At 38.2% G+C, this 22151-nt stretch overlaps 1 protein-coding gene across 1 annotated transcript in view; it reads left to right on the top strand.

Moving 5' to 3' along the window:
- The first annotated feature begins 8247 nt into the window (after positions 1-8247).
- Positions 8248-22151, top strand: part of sptlc2a (serine palmitoyltransferase, long chain base subunit 2a) — a 37662-nt gene continuing 23758 nt past the window's right edge. The window contains exons 1-8 of the mRNA XM_079832675.1: positions 8248-8525; positions 10050-10244; positions 14574-14728; positions 14980-15128; positions 16166-16290; positions 17346-17439; positions 20112-20217; positions 20411-20630. Coding sequence (XP_079688801.1) covers positions 8406-8525; positions 10050-10244; positions 14574-14728; positions 14980-15128; positions 16166-16290; positions 17346-17439; positions 20112-20217; positions 20411-20630 — 1164 coding nt within the window. The 5' untranslated portion in view covers positions 8248-8405. The remainder of the gene's footprint in view (positions 8526-10049; positions 10245-14573; positions 14729-14979; positions 15129-16165; positions 16291-17345; positions 17440-20111; positions 20218-20410; positions 20631-22151) is intronic.

The raw sequence follows: 22151 nt of genomic DNA, 5'->3' as shown, positions 1-22151 counted from the left end.
AAATAAAAGAGTTTATTTGACAGTAGAAGAATATGAAGGCGGGGTGGTGAGTATATGAGATGAGAGATGAGATTCAAGTTTATTGTCATTACACATGTACAAGTACAATGCAATCTGAGGATATGTTAAGCAGATGAATGGAGAATAGGAATACTGACAGTCTTTCTCTCTGAAGATGGATGAGGAGATCGTGGATGGCAAACAAGATGGAAGCTGGAGCACACACCTCGGTGAAGGAACTGATGACTGGAAGGGGACTTGGAAATGGAGACAAACTGCAGACACGGAGGACCAGGAATACGACGGAGACACGGAGAATCAGGAGATACAACAGAGACAAGTAACATTCACTGGAATCAGGTAAGTGGAACCAGGAAGGTAAGTCCTTACTCAAAACATGACCAGACAAAGGCCCTGTCCCAAATGGCACACTTCATGTGCACTTTCGGTCTTGTCCGTTAAGTCCACGAGACCGCAGGGTGTCCCATTTGTCATTTTAGGTCTCAGAATGGTGCTCGCGAGCGCCCCCTTTGAGTTCGATATGCGCCCTCGATGCACACTTCTGCCGAGCCCGCACTGGTGCGGGTTACGCACCGGACTTCTTCCCGGCAGTCAAAGCGGCATTACGTCGTGAAAGTGCGGACTCAGAGGAAGACCGCGAGGGTTTAGGGTGCCATTTGGGACAGTGCCATAGTGACTGTGTGAGGTCTGTGCTTATATGAGTCAACGCAGGTGTGTGTGATTAGGACTCCGGTGACATCGAACACTGTGATTGGGTGATGGTGGAGCCTGGCTGATCACTGACAATATTGGCCCAGTCCCAAATGGCACACTTCATGTGCACTTTTGGACTTGTGGACTTACAATGGCCGCTGCGTGCGCGTGTCCGTTAAGTCCACAGGACCATAGGGTGTCCCATTTGTCATTTAAGCTTAAAGAAGGGTGCTCGTGAGCGACCCCTTTGCGGCTGCTATGTGCCCTCGATGCGCACTTCAGCTGAGCCCGCAAGTTTGCGAGTTACGCAGAGGACTTCTACCCGGCAGTCAAAGCAGCATTACGTCGTGAAAGTGCGGACTCGGAGGAAGACCGTGAGGGTGCCATTTGGGACAGGGCCATAGACTTGGTCGGCATTACTGGGAACGCCCACAAAAACTTCATATTCGCCATATGCCGTGGGGAAAAACAAGCCATTAGAATGGATGCATGTATACCTTTATCTTTACTCTTTGTAATAATAACGATTTATTTTTGCTTGGTGCCGTCCCGAAAAGTTGCCATGTGGTGTTTTGCACCTCAAGTAATTTATCTGAAGTTTTAGAGTAAAGATAAAGCGTCTAACAAGGTCTACGTGCATTCATTCTAACGGCTTGTTTTCCCCCACGGCATATGGCGAATATGACGTTTTTTTGGGCGTTCCCAGTAATGCAGACCAAGTCTATGAACCAATTCAGTTTTTAACCCAACAGTTGGGTTTGTCCAAAACAACCCAGCATTTTTAGTGTGTATAAATACACACACATGCATGTATATATTTAAGTTTTATTTATATTTACATATAAAATATGTATATGTATATATAATATAATTGATAAAAAATATATATACAGTATACATGCAAATATTTCTTAAATAAATACATGTATGTGTGTGTATTCTAATATATATATATATATATATATATATATATATATATATATATATATATATATATATATATATATATATATATATATATATATATATATATATATATATATATATATATATATATATATATATATATATATATATATATATATATATATATATATATATATATATATATATATATATATATATATATACATATATATATCCCTCAAATATTTCTGGGCATTTTTAAAAATATATATTTAATAGAAATGAGGTATTTATTTAAAATAAATAAAATTTGCATTCACCCAGTTGAAGATTTAAATATTTATTTTTATTTTTTATATTTGAACTTTGAAAAATGTTCTTAAGCCTTGCTGTTTACAAAAGCTTACAATGACATCAGTCAATACTAAAGAGCTGTCATGTTTTTAACTTTAGAACACTGATCCAAATAAATAGAAATTCCTTCTGAATTATTTGGTAATACTTGAGTCATTACTCGTGAGCTACCATTATCTTCACTTTAGAATTCATTATACATCAGGCATGATTTACATTAATTTTGAACCTTTAGTTCTTAGTAGTCCTCTGGGAGGTATGAGAAAAATAGTTCCTGATTGGCTACCTCATTCAACTGAGCACTATATTATTTACTAATTCGTTAATCAGAGTTTAGTGTTAATTAATAGTAGTTACTAGAATAGTGTGTTATTAATTTGTTCCTGTGTAGTTCATTAATGACGGGACAGTTCTAAAGTGTTAGTGTGGGATTTTAGGATTGCCGTAATCTCACAGTCTAGCAGGCATAAGAGTGAAAGCTATGTCTATTGCATCAGATGTACCCGACATGAGATGAGCATGTTGAAGGGTGACCTAGCTCAGTACACCACTGCCGCTTTGATGAGTTTGACAGGTGATAAACCTGAAGTTGTTCATATAAACACACCCCATTTTGATATCCTCATCTGCACTGAGACGTGGCTTAAGAAAATGGCTACCTTTACTCAGTTTCCCTTTCTCTCCTTCCCTCCTTTTCGCTCTCCCACTCACTTTCCAACTCCAATGCATTTGGAGCCAGTAGCAAACATGAATCTAAGCAGGCGGAGAGAGATATAGAGGGAGCTCAGAACGCTGTGGTACCCCTGCCTGCCTCTGCAACCCCCCTCCTCAGAAACGCTTTATTCCCATCAGCTGCATTCCTCTTATCACTCCCTTCCAGATGCACGTCGGGCAAGAGGCTCCATAATTAGGTGGCGAGATCTCGGTCTCCGATCACTTTGGTACGTTATCAGGGCTGACACCAATCTCCTTGAGTGACATTCGGTTATATAAACCACAGTCCAGGATCAGTGTGTGAAAAGTCAATGCAGCAAGAAGATGAAGTTGGGGGGTGGGAAACGAGCATTTAGAGCTCTTAAAGGCTTGGGGCAAACGCTTTCCTACACTTCCCTTATTGTTTCTTTTTTCTTAATTAAACACAGAGCGGCTTGTGTGGAAAAGAAGGGAGAGAGGAGATAAAGGGCTTGTGTATGATGTTTCTGGCAAAGATTTCTTGGTGGAGCTGAAAAAAAAATCATATTCTGCCCAGAAGGGGAGAGTCAAGATAGTATGCTGAAACATAAGAACATAAGAGAGTATTTGTATAAAATTGATTCGCAGAATGCTGGTTTGGTTTGACAGCTTCTGGGTAGCAAAAATAACAATTCTCTCTATGCATTGGATCTGATTCCCCTAAAATATATATATATTTTTTGTGTGTACATTCTTTCTTTCTTTCTTTCTTTCTTTCTTTCTTTCTTTCTTTCTTTCTTTCTTTCTTTCTTTCTTTCTTTCTTTCTTTCTTTCTTTCTTTCTTTCTTTCTTTCTTTCTTTCTTTCTTTCTTTCTTTCTTTCTTTCTTTCTTTTTAGATATTTAACATATCATTGTGAGGTTGTGAGTTGAGATGCAGATAAAATATAAAATATATATACCATTGTTCTTCTATATCTCATACTGAACTGACAAAAGCTTCATTGATTATAAAAGGAGCGCTATTTGCTTGCTTTCGGTATAAATTCAGTCGCAATTTGAAGAAAACTTGATGGTTTGATGTTTTAGAATAGTTATTTTTATAATGTATAAGCCAATAAGTGCTCCTCTGCTGCCATCTACTGGCTATAGTGGTTAATATTTTTTTTATTTTTAAATAAAAGTGTTTGTTTGCCACCCAAGGCGCTTTTCCACTGCATGGTACGGCGCGGTACGGCTCACTTTTTGGTGCTTTTTCACTGCATGGCACTGCATGGTTTTAAAAAGACTTGCTTAAAAACATACTTGAAAAAAGAAATGGTTGAATCGTGGTCAGTGGACAAGGTGCAGACATTCCTTTGGTTGGTAGCTAAGGAGCGGATCCAGCGAGAGCTGGATGGGGTGATCCGGAATCAATCAATATGCTCCATTGCTCCTGTGTTGTGCGTTTGTTTGTGTGTTGCACGCTTGTCTGTGTTGCGTTTACGATAATGTCTCGGCAGTAGAGGTGGCGCAACTATAGCAATCATTCTATAAGTCCACCCACTTTGAAGAGGTACTAACTGCATTGGAAAAGCAAACTGAGCCAAAGCGAGCCGAGTCATACCCCGCAGTGGAAAGCTAAGCGAGCCGAGGCGTACAAAGCTGTACCATTCAGTGGAGAAGTGCCACAAGTTAGTTTTCCTACATCTTGAAACTTTTAGTTTTATAAATGGGGACAATCTTTGAAGGATGAACAAATAATGTTTTTAGTCATCACATTAAAAAATAACATTTAAATTGGATAATATTTAGGGCTTTGAAGTGCTAGAAAAAACATCTGACAATTTCTGCCACAATACCATGGTTACAGTTAGAGTTACTACAAACTGTCACCCCGCTTTTTGAGAATACACACGAAAATGCACTATCCAAACTTAAAGGGCTGTAATTCAAGAATGCTTTAGAATAATAGGCCTCTTGTTTTAAAGCAGACACTCAGCTGATTATTGCTGAAGTGAAAGCAATTCAAAATATGAAAGTATGAAAAAGTTATGGAAGTTTAAATTTACTGTAAATTAAAAATATTTGTTATTTTATATAAAATATATATTGAACAAAAATGTTTTAATCTAAAATTACTATAAAATCAAAGCCATATGTCTAACCAAGTTGTGTTCCAAATTTGAAGTTGATATCACAAAAATGTAAGTTCCCATGACATTTTGTTTTGGCGCTGTACCACAAATAGCCACCGGGTGTCATTGAAATTCCATTGATTGTTTTGTTTTTTGTTTTTTCTGCATTTTCCTGTAAATTTCTGTCCAAATGTCACTTCCATCACAAAACGTTCACCAAATATGGAATGTTTTGACTCATGCCTTTCCGACGATATGTGTTTTGTAAAGATTAGAAAAGATTTTGATTATAAAGTAGTTAAAAATAAATGTTGTAATATGAAACATGACACCGCCCACTAGGGGAGAAGCCCGCTAGAAGAATTTAAAGTACCCTTTCCAAGGTAATGCAACGTCCAATTTCAAAACGGATTTCAAAGGATGAATTTTGAGTCCGTAAGCTTTCGAATGATACCTAATTTATGATAATTACTCCGAAAAAAGGCGATCAAAAAAAGAGTGCCAGGTGTCCCGCCAGCGGGATAGTGACAGTTAAGTGGTTAACCCTTTAAGCTCCATGTAACAGATAAAATAGGCCCACATAATATAGCATTGTTTACTTAAATGCCTGTTGTCAAGGATGTAACAGCATATTCAGGATATATAATATAACAGGGATGTACATATCTGTTTACACTAATGTGAGTATTTGAGGCAGTGTGTCCCGCTCAATGTCAATGGTGATAACAGCTCTGCCTGCTGTTCATTGAATCTCACAGATGTTTTATCGCAGAGTAATGACTCCAGTCCATGATCCAGTTAGACTACCCCTGAGGCTTTACTGAACTTCTGCGCACATTTTTTATCTGATATTTCACTCTTCATATCATAGCCCATGTATCACTCTCATGCAGGGGGTTAATGTCTTTTACAATCTTGTTTTTGAAAAGAAACAGAAAGTGGCAGCTATTGTTTAATGTGTGCTAAATGAACAGTACAGTCTTATCTTGCTTGGACAGCATGAGATTGTGTGTTTTTATTCATTCATTTATATGTTTATTTATTTCCAGGCCTTTCACGTTTCGAGCATGTTCAAGGCGACAATGATGTCATTGTGTGGAAAACAGGGGGAAGGGCCTTCTTGGGCTGATAAATTTAAAGAATTGTTTATGTCTTAAATGTGGTTGAGAGAGGGCGTTCACAAGCTTTTCTCTCAGCAGAAGACACAGGGTGTAGTCTGAGCAGTGCAATGCGCTGAATCGGGCAAAATCCCATAGTTCCTAGACAAACTGTGCGACTGGTGATGTAAGAGAGACACCAACTGGCCCACAGTGTTTACTCCATTCTCAAGTTGCCTTGGATAAAACCGTCTGGTAAATAAATAAACTATATCTGTCTGTCTGTCTGTCTGTCTGTCTCTGTCTGTCTGTCTGTCTCTGTCTGTCTGTCTGTCTCTGTCTGTCTGTCTGTCGAATGTTCTATCTATCTATCTATCTATCTATCTATCTATCTATCTATCTATCTATCTATCTATCTATCTATCTATCTATCTATCTATCTATCTATCTATCTATCTATCTATCTATCTATCTATCTATCTATCTATCTATCTATCTATCTATCTATCTATCTATCTATCTATCTATCTATCTATCTATCTATCTATCTATCTATCTATCTCTGTCTGTCTGTCTGTCTATCTGTCTCTCTGTCTGTCTGTCTGTCTGTCGACTGTTCTGTCTGTCCGTCCGTCCGTCCGTCCGTCCGTCCGTCCGTCCGTCCGTCCGTCCGTCCGTCCGTCCGTCCGTCCGTCCGTCCGTCCGTCTGTCTATCTATCTATCTATCTATCTATCTATCTATCTATCTATCTATCTATCTATCTATCTATCTATCTATCTATCTATCTATCTATCTATCTATCTATCTATCTATCTATCTATCTATCTATCTATCTGTCTGTCTCTCTGTCTGTCTGTCTGTCTGTCTGTCTGTCTGTCTGTCTGTCTGTCTGTCTGTCTGTCTGTCTGTCTATCTATCTATCTATCTGTCTGTCTCTCTGTCTGTCTGTCTGTCTGTCTGTCTGTCTATCTACAACATGCCCTGCTATTGGTCAAAGTGGCAACAAGCAACAGCCTATACATTATAATTGATTATTATTATTATTTGTATTCAAATTATTATAACATGTACTATATAAATAAGAATATATACAATCCTTAAAGGGATGTAATTGCTAATATTGATGATAAAATACACAGTATAAAACATATTTTTTTCATCTTTCACCTGAATGGAACTCATATTGGAAATATTTGTAAAATGATATCTTACAGTTTTTCTCAGTCGCTTTGGTACATTTCTCGAATCATCCTCGACATTTGCAAAACAGCAAGTGCATTTCTCAAAACAATTTGTACAAATAGCAAAACACCATGGACTACCTGCAAAAGCCAGTCTCTTGCTCAAAATCCTTAGTTCATCTCTCAAAAGTAAATATCTGTGTCAATGAACATGACTGTGCCATCAGAATGACAAGTCCTTGTGTCATTGTGTATGAATAACACAGTCAAATTGCTTAGTCAGTCATATTGTCAATATAACTGTACTCTGGAGGGATGTTCTGATGTAAATATGGCTAAAATTTGATGACAATTATTGTAAAGTGTAGGTTACACCTTAGTGTATGTGGGAGTTTGAATGCAAGAGACTGGACAAGATTCACATTTACGCTTTTACTGTTTGTACTGTAATTTGTTGACAGACCATGTCATTGCGATACAGAAAGGAAAAGACAGCACTGCATAGCGCAAAGAAAAAACCCCCCAGAAAAACAAAAGTAGAAATGTGAACGTCTAACGGAAATGAATAGAAATATGCTTGACATTTTATGACAACTTGTTCAACCATTTTGCATGTAAAGACTTATGCTATGAACTAATGCCTAAATGTTGTGTGGGGCGAGACTATTCAACAGAGACCCATTATAATACATTTTCATCAACATGACATAAGCAACTGATAATGTAGGAAACAGCAGATAATTGTACATAATCATTTGCATGGATGTACACAAGCATTTGCAACTTGTTCAAAGAAATGAGAAACTGCTTTTTTGATGTGCACAAGTGACACAATGATGTGAAGATTGAACAGGTAGCTTTGAGAATTTCAATTCTGATCTGAGAAATGTACCAAAGCGACTGAGAAAAACTGTAATAGAGAAAATGCATATCACTCGGGCGAAGGGATGCAATCGTAGGTAGGCATTTTGCTTCCTTACTGCTTGTTTCCGAGATTAAGATTGTTCATATTTTATAGATGATCTGATTTAATTTGCAACCACAAGCATCATACAAGTATTTGAGTATGAACAGACAGGTGAAACACACAGAGGTTATTCGAGTTCAATTCTCCCAGGAGGAGAAGCGCGAGAAGGAACACGCCCTTTGTAATACAAACCACGCCCAATATCTGAGCTCTGCGTTCTGATTGGCTGGCGCGACTAACGGGGCGTTGGTTTCCGGTGAGCGGAGGCTGGAATTTCAGGTTTCCCTCTTGTGGGTCTCGGGGTAGCGTAGCGGGGACGCGCGTCTCCCTGATCACCGACTCATTACCATCTTTACGTTTTCATGCATTTGATCGTATGTGTTTAGTCTTGGATAAGTATGACTGAGAGCGCGGGGAATAAAAAAGAGGATTGTCATGCAGCGAATGGTGTGAAACCAGGAAGAAATGGCATGGTGAAGAACCATCATCACCATCATCAGTATCAAAAGCAGGAGAAGGTGAGGCCACATCATGCCTTCAGAGCTTCGAATAATGCATGTCTAATATTTCATATATGCATTTTGTCGCCGATTATGATGATGCATGGCAACACAACAGCTGCTCCCAATGAGGTGGCTGCCTGGCTATAGTGTTCAGTTAGTGCATGACATGCACTTTCGCTGTTTATGGCATGATCACATGTGGAAAAAGTAAAGTTTGACAGCCAGATGAGATGTAGACTTTCTCCTCATAATATATTTTTATGAGCCCTGGCCATCGTAACATCTGAAACATGATGATGTGCCATAAGTGGAGACTGTTTGTCGAACCAGAAGTTAATATGTGCAAGCTCATGCTTTCTTTGCATTTGTAAGTCAAATACATTGAGAAAGACAAGCCTAGCTTGGTGTCTTTTTTGTACCCAAAGCTTAAGGGACTTTTAAATATGAACCAACCCTGAGAATTATTTAATATAATATGTTAGGTTTATATTCAATTACTCTGTATAAAAACACTAGGTTTTAGTAATATACTTTAGAATTGTAGTTTTTGTGAATCTTTCCATTTATGTTTCATATAAATGATAGAAAATAGATCTATATATTGGTAATACAATTCTACTTCTATATTTGAATAGTCCCTGTATTAAATATGTTGTTGGTTTTAGTAACATACATATATTATATAACATAATACATTACACATATGTAAATCTTATTTTTATTCATATTTACATCTATATTCTATATTTAATTTAAGTTTGTTGATAATAAATCAGTCAATGGATCTAATAGCTAAGTAGCCAAATGGCAAGGCAAGTCAAGATCTTGTGTTTTGGAAGCAACTCATGATTCAAGTTAAAGCTCTAGGAATTTCCGTCATGTGCCTCCTGTAAGTGTTTTGAGTGGGTGATTTGGTCAAGGTAATCTATTCCAAGATGTTTTCTACTTTATTATTGTCACTTCTCCTTTCTTTATCCAACTAAAAACGTCTTGCTCTGATTCACTCTGCATTGTAATGATCAGCAACAGCCTTTAAAGGTATCTAACTTTTGTAAATATGTTATCGCTCATTTTTCCTGGAAGACACTTTCAGTCTTGCAGTTGAGTACTAAGTCGTGCTGCTGTCTTAGAGCTGGTGGCGGCTCACGTGGATGTCACTGTTGCTAGACTCCGTGGTATTTGTTAGCGGGGCATGACTAGTCACATGTGCCTGCAAATCACAGGGTTTTGAATGGACTGCTTAATCTGTTTGGACCAAAACTTGAATGTGATCATTTGGTCACCATGAGTAACCGAGCTCTTGACAATGGGAGACCAAACTTTTGTTTAAAAGAATTGTTTAAGTTAATCTGACTTTTCCAAATTATCGATGAATAAAGCTTTTTACACTGTTTCTGTACTAAACTTTTAAATGAACCGAAAAGGGATCCGTTGTTCTGCAAACGTTTGCATTGCACAGGAAATTTACACAACTTGTAATCAGTAACCACGATGTGATGGTACCATGACTACAGTGTTTTGATGGGCTTTGCTTTACAGGTTTACCATGCTGCATGCAATGGAGAACTTTACAGCAGGCCTTACGTTGAGTCCTTCGAGGAAACTCCCATGCTGGTTGCCGTGCTCACATACATGGGCTACGGCATCCTCACGATCTTTGGATATCTGCGGGATTTCATGAGGGAGTGGAAAATAGAGAAATGCCACATAGCCAGAGAAAGGGAGGAGCAGAAGGTAAACATTGGCATGTGTGCTTGGTGGAAAAAGTAAATATATACACTACCGTTTAAAGTACCGTTTTACAAGGATGCATTAAATTGATCAAAAAGTGACAGTAAAAACAGTTTCATCTTATTTCTATTTCAAATAAATGTTCTTTTGTACTTTCTGTTCATCGAAGAATCATGAAAATAATGCCAAGGTTTCAATATATTAGGCAGCACAACTGTTTTTAAAATTTTAATGTTGTTTACATGTCTATGTGGAGTTTTTATATATACTTTAAGACAAACCATGTGCAAATTCATTCAGTAGTTTCTCTTTAAAACTGCAGTGAACCAAATCTTGTTACTAATCACATCAACATGTGGGCGAGCAGGCTTTAGTATATCTATGCTGTAAAGCAGGGGAGTCTCAAGAGAAGCCAGGTTATACCGGCATATTTTTTTGTTGATATGAACAATTGGGTACATTTAGCAATATAGCAGGTGAATTACTGTATGTATATAATGAATATTAAAATATTATGATCCAATCTTATCCAACTTTCTTTATAAAGCACATAATAAAACAACATAGTTGACCACTGTACTGTACAATGAAATTAAATAAAAAATAAAAAGAGAGAGAATTACAATAATTAATAACCACGAAAAAACATCAACACACACCGTTCAAGACTAACTCAGACGGGTAGCTACAGCGACAATACCTCAACACTCATACCTGATCAAAATGTAAAAAAAAAATTTTTTAACCAATAAAACCATTGGGTAACCAAAGCAATGATCTCAGGACATGCGTAATATGGCCATATTTTTCGAGTTCCTGTCAGTAATCTTGCGGCTGCATTTTGGACCATCTGTAATCTGTCCAAAAGTTTTGTTTGAGAACCATAATAAAGCTAGTTACAATAATCGAATCGAGAGAAAGTAAAAACATGAATGATCTTCTCTAAGTCTAAGAAAGGCTTAATCTTAGCAATCATTCTTAGTTGATAAAAACTACCAGGGTTTCCGCGGGTCTTAAAAAGTCTTCATTTGACCATCTTCAATTTAATGTCTTTAATTGGAGCAAGTCTTAAGAAGTCTTAAATTAAATATCATGGCATTAAACTAGGGCCCTATGATTTCCGCGATGCGGAAAACGTGTACAGAATCGCAGAATCCATTCATAAAAACGGAATTTCCTATATAATGTGGAATGTCACGGAATTTGTCAACTTTTGGATGAATAAATCAAAAGTAGGATGGGACGGTAAACTTAAAACGAAAGTTCACCCAAAAATTTGTTACTAGTTTACCCAAAGATGTAATAGGGCTCTAAATTAAATTCAAAAATTAAATTGCATGCACTGCAAAAAAAAAAAAAAAAAAAAATAGTTTTCCTGTACAAATATCTAAACATCCTTAAATCAAGATACATTTACTTAAGAAGCAAAATTAAGAAATTAAGTCTTGTTTTTGTGAGTTTATGCTTAAAACCAGAACAAGTATCTGTCAATGGTTATGAAAATTACTTTCATTTGAATTGTTGATTTTTCTGGACCCACTGGCAGATATTTGTTCTTGTTTTAATCATAAAATCACTTTCACAAGATCACAAGATTTCTTATCTTCTGTCATTTTGCTTCTCAAGTAAAGGTATCTTGATTTAAGAATCTTATAGATATTTGCACTGGAAAACAAGACAAAACTACTTAAAAAAGAACATCACTTTTTGTTACAGTGTGATCAGAAGGTACGGTAAAAGTTACTTCCATATTCTAGTGTTTGGGAGCAGAGCTATTCTGACTTTAAGCAATTTTTTTGTAAAATGAATTAAAAAGTAATAAAGATATGTTGTAAATTGTATTTTCAAACTTTGAAGTGTTGCTAATACAACTTATTCTGTGCTTCCTAGACATTTACATTTAGACAACAAATTGACGTGTTATGCTCCTTTCCATTTCCTTAAATTTTCTTATAATTGGTCTTAAAAAGGTCTTACATTTACTTTCATAAAACCTGCATAAACCCTGTTTGACAACTTCACTTAATTGAGAGTTAAATTTGAAGGCACTGTCACAGATCACACCCAAATATTTTACTAAATGTTTCCTAAAACGGCTCAATGTACCCAGGTTGATTCCCGCTGTATCACTCATTTCAGAGGGACCAAAAATAATCACCTCTGTTTTCGATTCATTAAAGGGGTGGTTCCGTGTTTTTTTTCTAGGCTTGGTTGTGTTTATGGGGCGCAGTATAACAAGTCTTAATACTTCTTTTTTTTTAAAACGCTGTATTTTTCTTATATTTTACCTTTATTCCACACCGCTGTCTCCACTGTCCTTTGAACGGCTCGTTTGCTTCCTGCTTCTGTGAAGCCCATCCCTCCGTAAACGCAATGGTCTTAGATTGGTTAGATGGCCAAATGTAGTTTGTAGTTCTGCAACAGCTCTCTCTCTCTTTTTCGACGTGGCCTCGCCCACTTTGTTGCGTGTTCGCGGGGGCAGTGTTTATGTTAATAGCAAGGGTTTATGATGTCACCAACCCGGGAAGAAGCTTGTTGTAGTCCAAACCGGCTGTTTTTGTAGGCAATAAACTGCCATAACTTTAAAAGACAATATCTCCGTTTGCATTGAACTTTCAGCGCTGTAACTTTGCAGATACTGTTTATGCACAAGCAGCAACATTACACACTAACTAAAGTTAAAAAAGTGAAATCGCATGCAACCACCCCTTTAAGTCTTCATTAAGAAGTTTGCCGCCATCTATCCACATCATCTACATAGGCCAACAAGTGCCCCAATGCAATGGAAGAGTTTGGGTTAAAAGACAAATACAATTGATTATCATCGGTGTAAGAATGAAATGTAATGACACAACGTATTTACCCCAAATCAATCCTAACGATAGCATATAAAGAGATCGAACCTTGCGGGATACCACATGCTAGGGGTGCAGAGGCCAACGCAAACTCTCCCATGTAGACAGAGAAACTCCTATTTTGAAAGTATGACTTTATCCATCTGAGGGCATTTCCACAAATACCCACACATTTCAAGACGAGATATAAGAATATGATGGTCAATCGTGTCAAATGCTTCCGTCAGATCTAGGAGAAGTAGTACAGTGAAATTGCCATGGTAGGTCTCAAGAAAAATATCATTAAAAACAAAAATAGTGATGTTTTTTTAAAAACCCGATTGAAACACTTCACAGATCTCCTTTGCATCAATAAATGGCTGAAGTTGAATGAGGACTCTTCTTCATAATTTTAGCCCATTTTAATTTTCTATTTCAAAATGTTCAATTTTAAAATATATATATATTACCACTGACGTTCTAAGTTGTTCAAAGAGTGTCTAAGGCAGCGGTCTGACTCTGAGAAGGCGAACGGGAACATGGTTTGTGTGACATTAGCAACACATTATTACCTGTTTGATACCGTAGTCAAGCCAAAGGCTAATCATATTAATTGCCGCTATGTGTCCATTGTAGAGAGCGATTACATAAAACACATTACCATTATGATACATCGGCTTATAGATGACCCTGTATGAGTGAATGGAGGCAGGGTTTGTTTGCATATTCATGGATCCGCATGTACATGAAGCAAGGGTGTAGTTACATTGAAGCTATTTGATCAAATATAAGTTTTAAGAGATAAAATGATTGACTACAGGTGGACTTAAACAATAACAAGAAATGTTTCTTGAGAAGCAAATCAGCATATTAGGTTTCTGAAGGATCTTGTGACACTGAAGACGCTGAAAATTCAGCTTTGACATCAATGAAATTGCCTTTTAAAATGTTAAAATAGAAAAGTTATTTTAAATTGTAATATTTCACAATATTATTGTTTTAAACGTAGGTTTACTAATGTACGAGTTTTGATGTTAAGATGGAAACTTCTTATTATCAACAACCAAGTGGTTTACTGCATGTTTCATGTTAGAAGGAAAACTGTTAAAGATTAAATTACAATGATAAAATATGAAATATTGTTTTATTTGAAATGATTACTTCTGAAAATTCATATGGCAGAAAAGATTTTGAGAGTAATTTACTGTGATTGTACAACGAATTAAAATCAATTCATTGGTCATTAATTGGTGCAAGTTTGAGAGGAAGAGAACATTGTGTCAGAGGAAGGATATTGTGCAATTTACCGTTACTGTAAGGAACTTTAGGGCACTGAAAGGTTACGCTTTGTTTTGCTGCATGCTTTTGTATGGATGTTGTTTTTCCTAAAATATTGGATCCAAGATCACTTAGTCACCGAAATGTATGGAGTTGTTTTCTATTGGTGAAACAAAAATGTCAAGTATGTGACGGTTCCTGTTACTTTTTTCTCCCCAAGGACTTTGTTCCACTTTATCAAGACTTTGAGAATTTCTACACAAGGAATTTATACATGAGGATTCGGGACAGCTGGAACAGACCCATTTCCAGTGTTCCTGGGGCCAAGTTTGACCTTGTTGAGCGGAGTTCCAATGATTACAACTGGACCTTTAAGTAAGTAGGCTGTCTTGAACCTGAACACGAACAAAACCCCCACACCTCCCAAGATGAGAGCTGAATTCTGATGCTAATATCAAGGTCATTTACAAGCCCATGTACAATAAACCTTCAAAAGTAAGGCTATTTAAAGCATAACCTGAAATATGAGCTGACTGAGGTTGTATGAAACTTAATCCAGTTTACGGTTGTCAAGGATTAGCGTTTGCTCAAAAGTCATTTAACGCAATTGTATTGTGCTCTTTCAGATACACTGGGCGAGTGGTGAAAAATGTGATAAACCTGGGCTCGTATAATTATCTGGGCTTTGCAGAGAACACAGGCTTCTGTGCCACAGCTGCTGGAGATGAGACGGTGAAAGTTGGGGTGGGCGTGGCCAGCACCAGACAGGAAATGGGTGAGTGCTCATTGGTTTGCTTTTTAGAAAATATAGGGACATAAATGTTCTTAATGGGCGTTTATTATTTGTGCTTGCACCATTGCAAGCATTGATAACATAGACACGTCATGCCATACTATTTGCACTGCTGACATTAATGAAAGCTCAATTGTGTAGATTACTGCGAAAAAGTGTGCTTTTAATTTATTTGACTTTGCCCAATAAGCAACCACCTAAAATCCACCCAGAACACACTGGAGGACTATGGGGCCATTTACACAGAATGTGTTATTATGTTTAAAAAGCTCTATACACAAAATGCAAAGTGCGAGACGCACGCGCAATGGTGAAACGTGTCCATCTACTGCATGTTTACCTAGAAAAACAATGGAAAACTAGCACAGAGGAATGCAAAAACACATTCTTTGTGAATGTCCTCTATTATAAGGCTAGCTTACTGTTTATCTATTACCATGTCTACACGGGTTGCATCATGGCACAACAGCTAGAAACCGTCCAAACCGGACGTGACAAAGCAAGCGAAGCAAATCCATCTGTCCTTCGTATCAAAGTACATCAGAAATAGAACGGGGCATCATTTTACCGTCAGGTTTTTTAGTGTTGCGTCACGCCACGCTGCATTCAGTGTAGACAGCATCACTGATTATAATGGGTTCTATTTCTTTTGTCACGTCGCATCACGCCACTCGCGCCTGGTGTAGACACAGTGTAACGTCTTGCATTCAAAAACAGCTCGACAGGGTTGTTTTCACCGGAAGATCCAGTTTTGACATTTTAATGTGGTCTTTTTTTTTTTTTAAATAAATGAAACGTACATGGAAGACTTGTTCATAGTGAGATCAATATCACGTATTTAGAAAATAGGGTGAGTTTTTATTTCATGCCGACTTTAAATCTAGTTAGTTATTATGTAGTCTTATGTAGGAGCTTACTAGGATGACTTTGCTTTATACACAGGTGTCGGTTCTCTAGCACTGTTTATAATAGGTGAGTGTTTGCTTGCATTAGCTGATTTATTTGTGTGATTTGCTTAGGCAACCTTGACAGACATGAAGAGTTGGAGAAACTAGTGGCGTCATTCCTGGGAGTGGAGTCGGCTATGGCTTTTGGCATGGGCTTTGCAACCAATTCTATGAACATTCCTGCGATAGCCGGCAAGGTTTGAAGCTCTAGACAGTTTTTTTATTTTTTTTATTCACTCTCTATTTTCCAGTTTGCCAACTTCTCTCTTCCTATCTCTTGCTGTGATGATGTATCCAGGCAACTCCTAAAATTCGAAGGAGTGTCAGCACAGGCGGATCCCACCTTGACCTGTCAGTGCTTGTTTAAATGATACAAACGCTTCTAGTGTGTGTGAATGTTTTCCTTTGTTGGTTCAATCGTGGATGTAACATCGCTAGTGCAGAGGGAGGAGATTACTGTAATAGTGCAGATAGACCAATGGTTCCAACTCAAACAGTTTGTGTAGCTCACACAATGGAATGTGCTTGATGAGGCACAAAATGACCACAGGAAATGTGCTTTGCCGCAAGTAAAGCAGAGAGATTTCCCAACCTCACTTCCTGTTACAGGCTAGGAGAGGTCTAGAGATTTAGCACTGAAACGCCATTCATTTCTAACTTCCCTGATTTATATTGAAACAACAAGATAAAAGCAGCAACAAAGAGGCTTTAAGTCACATTTTAAAAAGCGTAGGACATGAGAAACTAAAACATTTAAACTTAAACTTTTGAACAATTGTGTGTGTCCCTCATTTCCATATCTTTTTTAAAATGAGTTTTGATGTTATACCTTTTCTACTGCTTTTTATGTGTGAAAGGTGTTATACAAATAGTACAAATAAAAATGTATTGTTACTGTCATTACATATTGACATATGTGACCATGGACCACAAAACCTGTCATAAGGGTCCATTCTTTTTTAATTGAGATTTATACATTTATTGAAATAAGCTTTCCATTGATGTATGGTTTGTTGTATATTTACGGTAGGAAATTTACAAAATATCCTCATGGAACATGATCCTTACTTAATATACTAATAATTTTGACCCATACAATGTATTGTTGGCTATTGCCACAAATGTTCCTGTGCGACTTATGACTGGTTTTGTGGTCCAGGGTCACATATATATTTATTACTACAGTATCTGTTGTATCTACTCAATGGCCATTTTCTTACAGTGACCTGACACATTTTTTTGCTGTTTGTAGGGATGTCTGATTCTAAGCGACGAGTTGAACCATGCCTCTCTGGTACTGGGAGCCCGGCTGTCTTGCTCCACCATCCGGGTCTTTAAGCACAATAGTAAGTTTACACTCACAGGCACATCTCTTATCTTACCATATTTACATATAAACACACCCTCACTCGTGGTTCACAGCTGTTAACAGCACAAGGTAAAGAATGAACTTTTTGGTGAAGCTCCAATGTGCATAACCCACGACATGCATCTGCTTGAGTGAGTGGAAGATTAACAGAACTTGACCCGTGTTAAAATCTTCAAGTAAGGTTTAAGTTTTATGAGGTTCCTTATTTGTAGTCTGGATTGTTTTTAGACTTGTTTCTGAATGCCAATTTGGTTAATGTCCAGTCAAACCCTATGAATACAAATGCTATCACTGGAAAGGTCAGCTCTCTTATTTTAAATAAATCGTTTAAATAGGCAATTTGGACAGATGACTGTCAGTGATTAATAAATGAGCTTCTAAACTGATAAAGTAACTTGAGGTGAATATGTAATGATCCTTGAAACCCTTGAGTCAGATTGTAGAGGCTTGGGAAAACTTCAGAAGCACTCTGATTACTTATTACTGAAGTGCTCAGGGCTGCATTTCCCGATAACGTTGTCTCTTAGCGCGCTACGAAGACTCTAAAGGTATAACTTAACTAAAGGTATACCATTTCTAGGTGTGTTCCTCGAACTATACCTTAGGAGGTTACTTAAGGTAAACCTTCTTAAGTGCGACGTTAGCAGGTGCTGTCCGTGGCGGCGGTGCTGAAGTGGCTTATATCGATAGCTCAAGAATCGATTATTTACTCTATGCAGGGGTTGTTTCACTGCTTTATGCGAATTTTTTATATTTTATTTTTTTTATAAAAGAAGCACTTCAGAAATAGTTGAACTTGCAAACTAAATTTTATATAATTCTGACATGAGTACGCGAACCAGCAATTTCATGCTCAACCGCATCATGCGTCAACCCGCTACACTAACTGGCAGTATGCCTTCACTGGCATTTGAAAGAGTCGTTTATATTATTACAATATATTTTCCATAGTGTGTTAATTTACTCCACAATCAGGGATGATTGCCCAGCAGCTGCATTACATTATTGTGTAAATAACTAATTTCTGTTACTGAATGAATGCACCGCCACCCCGAGGTGTTACTCAGCCCATATCCATCCCCAACCACCTCCAGAAAACTCCCCACGGCATAAAAACGGAGAGCCGCCAGCAGCTGGATTTCAGGGCTGAGAGGGTAGCTCCGTCCAGTTTGTCTCGACAAAGTTGGACCAACAAGATCTAAAAGCTGCTCAATTTGCTGTCGTGGCAGGCGAAATTTATTTGGAATAGCGGCTTCTGACATGGTAGCCAGGGGACTAAAGTTTTCACGTATGAAATAGTGCATATACACTAAATGGCTCCGCGGACGGCGCCGTCTTTGATTTAGCACAACTATTCGCTGTCTCGCTGCCATAGTTTGACCCAACTCCCCTCCACAATCATTCCCTTTAAATAGGCTCCTAAACTTTTCCTGTCTAATGGTTTGCCAGCTGATGTACCTTTGGATAATATAATTAAAAATCTAACAAACATTAGTGTAATGACAATTGTAATCCTTTCATTAAAAAAAATTAGCCTGATTGAACATTAGGTGTATATTACAACTTCAGAATTATATTCGTATAGACTGACATGTAAAGACGCTTTTTGCACAGTGGTGGCCACTAGTGGAATTAACTGTCAATAGTGATAAGGTATAGCTAAGAGTGGTTCAGACCAACCTTACGAAAGTAATACTTACAGAAGGTATTCTTAACTAAGATAGTTTCGGGAAACACGTATTAACGTTAAGGTACACCTTAAGGTATAACTTAAGAACGACGTAGTGTTAAGAAGGTTTCGGGAAATGCAGCCCAGAACACTTCTCTCACTGACAGTTTGTAATGAATTTATGTGTTGTGGTTCCTTAAATTATGACCAAGGACACAGACAACATTTGAATACTCTACGACCCCAGAAAACCATGTAGTTCTAAAATGACCAATGAACAAAACTCTTTTTCCAGTAGCTTATGTCACCAATATCACCAATTGTCACCAACTGATCTTTTATATGCTATGAAAACACACCTTGCATACATTTAAAGTGGTCTATGTAGCTATTTTACTGGAGTGTGATTTTATGTGTGATCTCATTTTTATACTGTTGGAATCATGGATAATCTATCCATAAAGTAAAATAAAAAATTATTTATTTATTTTATTCATTTATTCTTTTTCTAAGGTATAATGGTAAATGTATTATTATTAATTATTATTATCTAGAGCTAGATATTCAGTGGTTCCGGAAAAATCGCACACGCACACACACACACACACACACACACATATACACACATGCGCAAGGTTGTGTTAAATTGATCAAAAATAGCAATAAATGTTGTTTTTTCTTTCTGTTCAAAGAATCCTGAAAAAGGTATTAAAAGTTTCCTCAAAAATATTAAGCAGCACAACTGTGTTCAACATTAATAATAATAAGAATTTAAAATCAGCATATTAAGATTATTTCTGAAGGATCATGTGACACTGAAGACAAAAATGTATTCCCTTTTGAAATGTATCAAAAAAGAAAACTTTAAATTGTAAGAATATTTTGCAATATTACTGTTTTTTACTGTGTTTTTGATCAAATAAATGCAGCCTTGGTCATATTACAGTTATTAACTGCTTATTTTATTTGTTTCGCACCAGATATGCAGAGCCTGGAGAAGTTGCTCAGAGATGCTATCGTTAATGGCCAGCCCAGAACACATCGACCCTGGAAGAAAATCCTCATTCTTGTTGAGGGCATCTATAGGTGATTTAAACACTCTCACTTTCCTGGAGTTCATCTCATGCATCCAAATGTGCAGTTTTGTACTCCTGCGGTTTTCTCAGGTGTAGAACATGTTATCACATGTAAACTGCTGCGCTGTTTAACCAATGTTAACCATTGAATGAATTGCCACACATTTCAAATTTTAATCCACTCTAACCGGTCCTTTACTTAGTATGGAGGGCTCCATTATACGACTGCCAGAAGTTATAGCCCTGAAAAAGAAGTACAAGGCCTACCTTTACCTGGATGAGGCCCATAGTATTGGGGCATTAGGACCGAGTGGTCGAGGGGTGGTGGAGTATTTTGGACTGGACCCCAAAGATGTAGACATCATGATGGGCACCTTCACAAAGAGCTTCGGTGCTGCTGGTGGATACATAGGAGGGAGGAAGGTATGAAGTTCAAGTGCCAATATGTAATTACAACCATTTTCTGACCAATAGCAGAAGCGCAAACAACAACTTGCTTATATAATTTGATATATTAAAAAGATTGTGAAAAGGGAAAAAATGTTTAGCAAATATACACTACCATTAAAAAGTTGGTGGTCAATACAATTTTTAAAAGAAATATTATAATATTGTGAATTATTATTATTGCAATTTGAAATATATTTTTTCAGCATCATTACTCCATTCTTCAGTGTCACAAGATCCTTCAGAAATCTTTTTAATATTGTGATTTGGTGCTCAAGAAACACTTCTAATCATTATAAATGTTTTGAAAACAGTTGTGCTTCCTAATATTATTGTGGAAATAAAATCTTTCTCTTTACATACATTTATTTTCTTCTTCTGACACTTCTTATCAATTCAGTACATTATTGCTGAATAAAACGTCTCGGTTACGTATGGTAACCCTCGTTCCCTGAAGGAGGGAACGGAGACGTACGTCGGTAATAACCGACGAATTGGGATCACTTCAGAGAGCCCCTATCAGCTTCGAGAACTTAAGAACAGGCCAATGAACAATTGGCGTGCGAGATTTGCATCTCGCGCTCCGCCCCGCGCCGCGGGTATAAACAGGAAGCGAGAGCATCGCACTGACGTTTTTCACTGAGGAGCCTAACCAGAGACCGGCCAGGCAGTGATGGAAGGAACTGTTCCTTCAGGGAACGAGGGTTACCATACGTAACCGAGACGTTCCCTTTCAGTCGGTCACTACGACGTACGTCGGTAATAACCGACGAATTGGGATCCCTATGGAAAACGCCACAGTTACTACCACTTCCAGCGCCCAGCGAGAGCCCCTCAGACCCCGTTCTGAAGCGGGCGGGAAGATTCACGCCAGAAGAGTCATACTGCTGTTCCGCAAGACCCATTCAGCAGACTTGATTGGATAACGCTGGGAAAGCGTGCCCGAAGGACGCTGCGGGAGCCACATCATGCCCGGAGGGAGTTACCATGTGGAAGAATACGTATGGGCTGGCCGTGGGCAGCACAACATACGGAAGTCCCAGGGGAGGCCCCGGCCTAATGCAGGCGGGGGACGACACCGTACTGAGACGGCAGAGAACTCTGCCAAGGGAAAGACACGAGCTCGCCGTAGGGAGCTGAACCGTGGAGATACACGTATGGGACCGCCGTAGGGGTCACGACATACGGAACCCAGCCTGACACAAGTTCCACCAATGCATACGAGTGCCAGACCTGGCGTCGGACGCTCCGCAACATCCGACTGCCGAGGGGTGCGGAGGACTCAACAGGGTTCGCCAATCCTGGGGAACTCGATTGGAGAAAATAAGCGCACGTATCCGTTCCAGGGGAAGGGAATGGCGCAGCAAGCCGACACTAGAACGGGCACTTCAGTGAAGCTGACTATGGGAAGCGAGCACACGAGAAGCCACCGGCTCTACACGCAGGCTATAAAACCTAGCGAACGTGTTGGGTGTCGCCCAGCCCGCAGCTCTACAA

This window comes from Gobio gobio (assembly GCF_949357685.1).
Source record: "Gobio gobio genome assembly, chromosome: 13".
Classification (NCBI taxonomy): Eukaryota; Metazoa; Chordata; class Actinopteri; order Cypriniformes; family Gobionidae; genus Gobio; species Gobio gobio.
This window is presented reverse-complemented; position numbering and strand designations above follow the sequence as displayed.